Source organism: Pteropus alecto, unplaced genomic scaffold (assembly GCF_000325575.1).
Source record: "Pteropus alecto unplaced genomic scaffold, ASM32557v1 scaffold164, whole genome shotgun sequence".
NCBI classification, from domain to species: domain Eukaryota; kingdom Metazoa; phylum Chordata; class Mammalia; order Chiroptera; family Pteropodidae; genus Pteropus; species Pteropus alecto.
Genome location: NW_006439568.1, coordinates 1,548,453 through 1,557,983, shown reverse-complemented (window position 1 = coordinate 1,557,983; position 9,531 = coordinate 1,548,453). Strand labels below are relative to the sequence as shown.

At 40.7% G+C, this 9,531-nt stretch overlaps 1 protein-coding gene across 3 annotated transcripts in view; it reads right to left on the bottom strand.

Annotated features, from left to right (window-relative positions):
* NIT2 (nitrilase family member 2) overlaps positions 1-9,075 on the bottom strand; it is a 16,368-nt gene extending 7,293 nt beyond the window's left edge. For all 3 annotated transcript variants that reach the window (XM_006916549.3, XM_025050151.1, XM_015592945.2), the window contains exons 1-5: positions 8,901-9,075; positions 6,312-6,430; positions 4,982-5,102; positions 3,864-3,952; positions 146-239 (exon numbers count right to left, since the gene is read on the bottom strand). In XM_006916549.3, the coding sequence (XP_006916611.2) occupies positions 146-239; positions 3,864-3,952; positions 4,982-5,102; positions 6,312-6,430; positions 8,901-9,066 (589 nt within the window). In that variant the 5' untranslated portion in view covers positions 9,067-9,075. The remainder of the gene's footprint in view (positions 1-145; positions 240-3,863; positions 3,953-4,981; positions 5,103-6,311; positions 6,431-8,900) is intronic.
* Between the last annotated feature and the right edge of the window lie 456 nt (positions 9,076-9,531).

Sequence of the window (9,531 nt, the reverse complement as noted above, 5' to 3'; positions counted from 1 at the left end):
TCTGACTGTTCCCTGCCTTTCTCATTTCTAGTCTTTCAGTTAGGTTATGTAAAGGAGTTGGGGAAGAACAAAAGAGAAAAACGAAGGAATACCTGATCCTCTTCTACTGGGACTGTTCAAAGAGATGAACTTATCTGGTACGTACGAGTCTCAAATGTGGAGAAACTATCACCAGGACTCAATGTTTTAGATTCTTGAAATGTGATTTTCCCAGGAACATCAATGTCAAAGAGATGGAGCTGCGTCACAAATAATGGCATTGGTTACCTCTTTTCCAGCAGGGTTCATGGAAGTAGTAACAAACATTTTTCCATGGGCAGATATGGCGGGTGCTCCATGATCAACTGCACATACAACACTCCCAAACTGCCCACAATCTACCTCATGATCTGATACTTTATCAAAATGAATTCTAATGGGAAAAATGACACTGTAGGTTTTATGAGCCTCCTTTCCTAGGTTTATTATGGGAAGCCAATCATGTATTGCTTTTTCACTCAATACAAATGCTAAATGAAGACTCCTCAGAATCCGAATCAAACTGGTACATGGGCGGAGAGTGGGTGAGCGGTTAAAAATAGGTAAAATTTAGCAAACTGAATGCATTAATATATAAAAAGAATAACATATTACTTCCAAATTGGATTTTGATTTATCACACTAACAAAATTAAGGTGAAAAGTAATATGATCATCGTAAGAGGTACATAATGAGCATGTGGTAAACTTCTACATCCATTCTTATTTTAAAACATAACAAAAAAGAAAAACTCTTCTGGGAAGAAAACTCCTTTAATCTTAATAATGTCTACCATGAAAAACCTGAAGATAGTACCTAATGGTGAAATAATAAAAGCCTTCTCCTATTAAGATCCAGAATAAGACGACATCTGCTATTCAACAATGTATCAGAAGTCCTAACCAAAGCAACGAAGCAAAAGAAAGGAATAAAAAGTACAGGGATTAGAAAGAAAACGAAAAAATTAAATCTTTCATTATTCTCAGATGACATAATTGTGTACCTAGAAGCTCCAAAGGAAATCTACAAATTATTAGAATTAATGAGTGACTTTAGCAAGGTTACGATATACAAAGTCAATATGTTTTTTTAAAAGTTGTACATATATATACAAAAAACAGGAAATGAAAGGGCATCAAAAACCACCAATGAGGAATAAATCTAGCAAATGATGTAAGACTATATCCAAAAATCTATCAAAGAAATTTGAAAGAAATTTTTAAAAGCCTTAACAAATGGAGGGATATATGCCATAACTGGAAAACTCGACACACTTCAAAGAATGGAGTTAATAATGTTGGCTCCTCTTCTGGTAGTTGCAGAGTGGCTCCTACCAGACCTATCAGCTTTCTCACAGACAACTATGAACACTGGAAAACTCCTTAAAAGCACTGGAGAATGATCAAAAACTGAAAGGAGTCAACACCTGGAGGAATAGAATAGTGCTGTGTGAGGTTCCCATTGGTTTACAGCTTTTAGTTGGAAGCAAGGCCTCAGATGTTGCTTCACTCAGTTATGGTGAAAACTACCACAACCATACAGGCTTGAGGAATCAGAGGATAGAGTTTCACAGCAGCTAGAAAGTGCAGGGGAAATCCCCTAAAAGAGAAAGCCAAAGAGGAAGAGCCCTAACTTCCACATATAAAATCTGCCCAAACTTCCGGCTAACTACTTAATTAAAGAAGTGTGGGGCAGACTCCAAGTTGCCCAGCTGAAGAATTTTAGGTAGAACTGAGCAGCTGAAGTTGCTGCCTATCTCTCAAAAGAATTTGGTGTTTGGGTGCAACCAACTACTTAAAAAAAGACAAAAAAAAAAATCAACTTTTTAGAGAAATATAACAGAAGACTCTCAAGAACATATAATCTAACATACAATCCAAAGCTACTTTACACACAAGGAAACAGGAAAATGTGACCTAAATTCTGAAAATGGAATTAATGGAACAGACTCCAATGTGACCCAGATGTGGTAATTATCAGACTTTAAAGCAGCTGTTGAAACTAAGCTCAAAGGCATAAAGAAAAATATGCTCTTAACCAATAGGAAATATCAGCAGAGAAATAACAGCTATTAAAAAAAAGAATTTTTTAGAACTGAAAAATTCAATATGTGAAAAAATTTTAAATTCTACTGGATTGGGTTACAGGAGATTAGGAGATTAGCAATTACAGAAGACTCGGTGAACTACAAGATAGTCAACAAAAATTGTCCAATTTGAAGGAGAGAGAGAAAAAAAGGTTGGAAAAACAAAAACCAGAGCCTTAGTGACCTCATTTGGTGGAACAGTTATCAAAATTGGAATCCTATAAGAAAAGAATATTTAGCAAAATATTTATGTAAAAATATTTAATAAAATGATGCTTTTAAATTTCCCAAATTTGGGGAAAGGCTTATTTTTATAGATTCAAAAAGTACAAAGCAAAACAAAAACAAAGAAAACCATCTAGGCACATCAGGGTCAAAATACTAACAACTAAAGATTATGAAAAAATCTTGAAGGCAAGCATAGAAAAAACACAAATTACATACATGGGAACAACAATACAAATTACCACTGACTGCTTATCAGAAAAAAAAAAAGGGCTACAAGATAACTAAATAAGATCTCTCAAACTGCTAGGGAAAAAAAAAAACCCGTCAATCCAAAATTCTATTCCACCAAAAATATCTTTCAATAAAGACAAAATAAAAATAAATTCATAAACAAAACTAAGAAAATTCATAGCTAGCAGGTACTCACTACGAAAAAGCTAAAAGAGGTCTGTGTAAAGGTAAAAATACCAGATAGAACTATAATCTTCAGATAAGAAAAATGCCAGAAATGGTAAATATTTGGGTAAACGTATTTTTCATTTCTTTAAAATATATGACTACTTAAAAATTGTTTTTTGGGATTTATAATGTGTAAGATGCAATATACATATATATATATGTATATATGTCAGCTATAGCATAAAGAATGGGGAGGAGGTAGGAAATGAATTTTTATGATCGCAAGGTTCTTCAATTTCATAAGTAGTAGTATAATCTTAACTCTAAGTAGACTGTGACAAGATAAGGGTGCATACTGTAGTCCCTAGGGTAACAAAATTTTTTTTTAAGTGAAAAGGTATACTTAAAAAGCCAATGGATACATTAAAATGGAATTCCAATAAATATTTAACCTTAAAGAATGCAGAAAAGAGGAACAAAGGGGAAAAAATCGTAACACATCTATATGCTTAAATCCAACTATCTCAACAATTACATTAACTATAAATGAAGTAACCAATCCAGTTAAAAGGCACAACCCAACTATATGCTGTCTAATAAAAAATAAAAAAGATGAATAAAAAAGCACAACCCAACTATATGCTGTCTACAAGAAAACTATTTAAATATAAAGACACAGACAGGTTGAAAATAAAAGATTAAAAAGAGATCAACCATACAAACGGTTAAGTGTAAGCCTAGAGTGGCTATAGTAATATCAGAGATAAAATAAACCTCAAGTACTACAAGGGGGGAAAAAAAAAAGACATTTTATAATCATAAAAGGATTTACTTACCAGGAAGACTTAACAATCCTAAATGTATATTCATTTACTACTGTGAAGATGTCAACTTTCCCCAAAAGGATCTCTATATACTGAATACAATTCTAATTAAAATTTCTGTAGGTTTTTCCTTTGCTGAAATTAACAGGCTGCGTCTAAAATTTATATCAAAATGCCAACAGCCAAGAATAGCCACCTGTGCCAACCTGTCAAAATGTCTGATGTGTGTACAATGATGAGAGGGACTAGGGGACTTCACAGCAAATTCTCAAAAGGCAATCAGACTTGCCGCCACATTCCCTACTTACCTTTCTGTGCTTTACCAGCAAAGTTCCATCAGGCCCAAACACGGCACAGGTGTTATATAATTGCCCAGCATCTTCTTCAGGAATAGAACCTTTCATTGAGAGGAGAAACACACAGGCACAGAAAACATTCTAAATAAAGCATTCTTTCATGATAACTGAACAAAGGCTTGATAAACTGTCAGTTGGGTCCAACAACAAAGTTTATTATCTTCTAAGTGTTATTTAATCATTGTTCTGTTTTTCTTGAATACAATCATTCAGAGATAAAGTCCAGCGTGCAGATGAAGTGTAATTAGGCCAGATGCCAAAGACAGGTTTCAAAAGTAACCAAACTGGTTCTGAATTCAGCTTTGATCTTGAGCAACATTTATTCTGAAATACTGGAGCAACACAAGGAATTCATTTTTGCTCAAATGAAATTCACCAGGTCCTGCAACATAACTGCATCCACAAAGGCCTCAAGATGGGACTGTAAGCCACAAGTCTTTCCATCACTGAATGTAGTTCCCACAGTTCTCTTGCTTTGCCTCTTTTCTCCTTCCTCTTTTTCACGTCTAATTCTTAATACAGCATACATAATACAGAAGTAATTTTGTTTGCTATATTAGTTTTACTGGACTGATTTTTTTTATTTAAGCAAATTAAACATTTTAAAATTTACTTCAGAACCACATAAAGCTACCGTGATGTATGTGGCCTCCTTATGAAAAAAAAAAAAAAATTTTCTTAACCCTGTGTTGGTATAATGAAAGACACTCAGATATGGTTTTTTTTCTCACATTTCCACCTGCCCCTGAACTCCCTACTCCATCTCCATGGAAAATCATCACTGTCAGTGTGTGTCCTTCCACAGTATTTACTATGTCTTACATACATAAATACATATGAAAATCAATAACCTTCTTTCATATAGCAGAGTATTCTGAATGGGACTACCTGTGCAGAGTGTATTAAACTTGCTCTTTTTCCACCTAACTGTGTCTGAAAGATCTCTTCTCATTACTACACATAGATCTACCTCATTCTTTTCAATGGCTAATTTGTATTCCATGGTTTAAATGTAACAACAAAAATTATTCAGATGTTTTTATGTTTAGGCCATGAAGGTAGGAAGTTACCTCCAATGAGATATATGCTGCACTCCTTTGCTACTTCAGAAAGCTTCTGTGTGGATTCACCAGGAATTTTCTCTGCATATTCAGGAAAATAGTTTGTGCCATATGGAGAATTAAAACATTCCTAGAATAATGTTGGAGAGAAAAAGGAAGGGGAAAATATCAAAACACTCAAGACCATTTTAAAGTTCTACTGTAAGAAGACAAAGCTGCTGTTTTCAGCTCTGCTTTCTAAGGAAAACATTGATGCCCCACTCAGCACCTGGCTCAGGCCAAGACGAGTCACGAATGCTCACCCAGATCCTGGTCACCTTGGCAGAAGGCCAGAATTGCCTTTCCCTAGAGCCTGAGGATCATCAGCTTGTACAAGATATGTGTTAAAGGGGCACATGCTGAATTCATATGCTTTCTATTCTGGCATTTAGACTCTGCTTCCCAGCAACATAAACCAACAAAAGACCAAAATTAGGGTTCAAGCACAGGTGGGTCCCATGAGTGGAGTCTTAAGGAAGATGGAATTATCATTAAGATCTCAAAACTCAGCTCCCTTGTTAAAGATTCCTACTCATTAGCTACATGTGTGATCGCCTGGAGCCTAAAATACAAGGTGGCCCTAAAAATTCTCCAATCTAAGCAGGGTTTGCAAAGGGTTGCCTCCACCACAGGGAGGGAGAGCGGGGGAGGGACCGTCTGGAATAGTTCCACCGCTGACCCCAGCAGGCCTCTGCCCATGGAAGATGTCAGTAAATGCATGTCCAGACATGTGCTGGACCCTTTTCTGGCGCTAACCCCCTACTTGCTGACAAACAAATGTGGTGCAACCTTCACTGGTTTTCTTTTCAAAGAAATCACCAGGAAAAGAGATGCAGGTCCCTGGTAGCCTACTACAGGCTACCACATTGAGGAAGATAACGTAGCCTGTAGTAAGCCAGTAAGAAACCACAGGCTTCCTAAATGTCTAACAATTTTCAGTTTTCAACAATTTTAAATGTTGGAGGCCTAGCTCTAAAATCAATACGACCTGGTCCTATAAAGACTTAATTATACCAGAAAAGAAGTATCCTAGCCACTGAGTATTTTAGCTTTAGGTAAGTCCCTCACCCTACTAGGATTCTGAACAGAGTAGGTGATCCTAAAGTTAAAGACCTGTAGGATGCTAGCACGTCCTATCACAAAGACCCCTGTCAGGGTCATCTTCTAGACAAACATAGAACCATCCTGGGGCCACAAAGGACCTTGCTGGACTCTGGACACAAGAAGAAAACCAGAGCTAACAGACACTATTCTGCTGGGTTAACAATTCACAGAAAGAGGTGGCTGTCTTCATACTTACTGGAAGAGAAACTATCTTGGCTCCTTGCGTGGCTGCCTTCCGGACAAGGCCACAAGCTCGAGTGAGGTTATCTGATTTGATAGAAGAAACCTGCAGCTGGATGAGGGCCAAGCGGAAAGCTGAGGATGAAGAGAAAAGTTTTCAAAAGATCTGACAGTTGAATCAGAGCAGCAGTTCTCAACCTGGACGCAATTCTGCCCCCCCCCCCCCAATCCCTGGACATCTGGCAATGTCTGGAAACATTTCTGATTGTCACAACCAGTGCGATGCTATTGGCATCTAGTGGGAAGAGGTCAGAGATGCTACTAAACATGCCACAATGTACAGGGTAGCTCCCCATAACAAAGAATTATCTAGTCCAAAATGTCAATAATGCTGGGATGGAGAAATCCTTAGAATAACATCCATGAGCAAAGCCCCATGCCTGCCTCAAGAACCTGAAGTAAGTTAGGCAGGGCCAGCTTACTTAAAAATGAGAACACGACTTGAAGGAACACAAATACAGAACTGTTCCTTACTATTTGATCTTGGGCCTCAGGGCCTACCCCTTATCCAGGTACTGAGCGCATCCCAGCAGAGATGGTGAAATCCCTTGGAAGTCACTCACCCACTATGAATGGGGCAGTGGGTCCTTGGGGAAGGAGATGCCTGCTCAAGTTCCCCATCACCAGCCGGGGCACAATGCATAGGTCCAGCTGCTAGCAGGAGGGGGAACGTGGCAACCAGACGGCTGCACATGTGTATAGTCACAGGGCAGGGCCCCTGATCACCTGTGAGGGTCTGCACTCACCCCCATGAATAATCCTGTGCCCAAAGGAGCACAACATTTAAGCAGCAAACTAAAACAGCATGAGGTTGAGACACTGTGGAAAGAAAAGCTAACAGCACTTCTTCCTATCTGAAGAAGGGGCTCCACATTTTTATTATGGACTGGACTCCACAAATGATGTAGCCAGCCCTGCCAACAAGATCTGTTGTCAGTCTTGGGGAAAGGTCGGGGGCTCTTTCAGGCTTACTTCTTTGAGGTAGCAGCTATACCCTAAGTTTGCTTTTCCTATATTCTTTAGAGTTCTATTTTAGCTCTTATAGTCATCACCTTTTACTGGTTAATAATTATTTATGAAATTATTCCTGGTCAAGTGATTGGTATGGTTTCTGTCCCACATGGACCCTGACTGAAAGTGTTTGCTTATGTTCTGAAGAGAGGCTTCATTAAAGGATCCAAACCAGGCTGTAACCTACAGAAAGAAGTCTGCAAAACTTCAGGAATTATCAGTAGTGACCTACCCTAGCTTCCCTACCGCACAAGAGGCTTAGAGGGGGAAAGCTGCACAATGTCACTGAATGGAGCAAGTAGCACAGCAACAATCCAAGCCCAAATCTGAGACTGTAAAGCAGGACAGGCACCTTGTTTGGTTGGTTTAGGGGAACGGAGAGTTCATGCAACTTGAAAACACCCCTGAAGGAATTCAGATAGACACTGCCCTCAAACCCACTAAGAAACACAGCTCTCAAGTCCATTGGCCTCTGTCTGGTACCTCTTCAAAGATACCAGTCACACCCAGAGGGAGGTGTGTAAAAGGACTTCTATATCACAATCCTGAGCAATCATTCAGCCCCCAACTTGTACTGTGCTCTAGGTTGAAATGAAAAACAAAGAGCACTTCCACAAAAATCCTCACAAGACCTCAGTAGGGGCAGTTTATATCCATTTTACAGGTCAAGAAACTGAGGTCCAGAGAGATTAAATGACAGAAAGCTGACTGTGAGTCAAGACTAATAATCCAGGTCTTCTGAGTCCAAAGAACTCCATTGCCTCATATAAAAGAACGGCACAGGCCTGGGAGCAAACATAGCTAGAAACTCACCCCTGGGGCTGATCCAGGATGAGGATATGTAACTAACAGGTTATACCCAACCTTAAAGCTCAATGTCCAGATGCAGAAATTACTTGCCCAGTTTTTTGCTCAGGAGAAAAAGGTATCCTCCATGTGCGTGAGGGGAAGCGCAATGTGGAGCAAATTATCCAGTCCTCATACCACGCAGACCAAATCAAAAAGGTGATTCAGTTTCAAGTGATAGGGCTCAAAGCTCAAATAATTAGGGTGGATGTCTCTGCACAACCCAAATTCAAAAATCAATCGCAGGTGAAGAGTGTGAAAGCAACTCCGCTTGATAGCCAGCTTCTGATGCAAAACCTAACCGTCTCCAAGAATTACACGGGGCAAAGGCTCTCGGACTTGAAGAATCTTAACTACAGAAGGCTTTACTCAAAGCGTAGTCTGGGAGAGTGGGGCGGGGAGGTGAGGGGGGCAGAATCTGCACTTTACATGAGTATCCGCCCCTCCCGCGCAGGTGAATTTCTTGCAGGTGGCTCCGGACCTCATCTACAAGCACCATCTCACCGGACGCAGGAGGAGCCACGTGCGGGGCAAGGGGCGGGCCCTGGGCTCGGACGCCTGACGCTCCCGAGGCCGCTTCGCCGCCCTCGCCTGGAGCGCCGCGGACACCAGTTCAGAAAAGGCCACGGACACTGCAGGGACAGCGGGGCGGAGGCGAGGGTCTGAGCCGGGCCGCTGAGCTACTTACTGGCCATGGCTCTCCCTGGAAGCACCATGCACCACGCGCAGCGCCGGCTGAGCAAAGCCAGCTGAGCGGATGTCTCTACGCGGTCCGGAGGGCGCCGTGAGGGGCGGGGCAAAGTCACGTCGAGGGCGGGACAAAGCCACGTCCGGAGTTCCATCCCCGCCCTCATTTTCTGGCCCCCACCCCCACCTTCGGCTGCACTGGAGGGTCTTCCTGCACGCTTCAAGCACATATTAATCACACGCTGTTTGCCCTAGGGTGGGAAAACGAGAAACCTCTAATTACAACACAGTCCAGAAAAAGGAATGCCTCGAAAGGCAAAGGGACAAAGAGAAGGGGGCGACCTAAATCAGGGTGGCGTGCTGGTAAATGTTTAACAACAGGCCTCTCCGATTCTTAGCAAAAGGACTGAATCTCTTGCCGGTTGGATTAACTCTGTGTCCAGGGATAATACTGTGTGCTGATTGCCTTGGTCTATCTGAACAAGTTGGTGTGACGGGGATGGCATTTTATGGGTTAGTTTAGGCACACAAGACTTCAGTGGGACCTGAGTACAAGGCTGCTCGTAATGAGAGAGGGGAAAAGCAAAACTAAGGGTTCAAACCCAATATCCTCAACAATTCAGTCGTCTAAT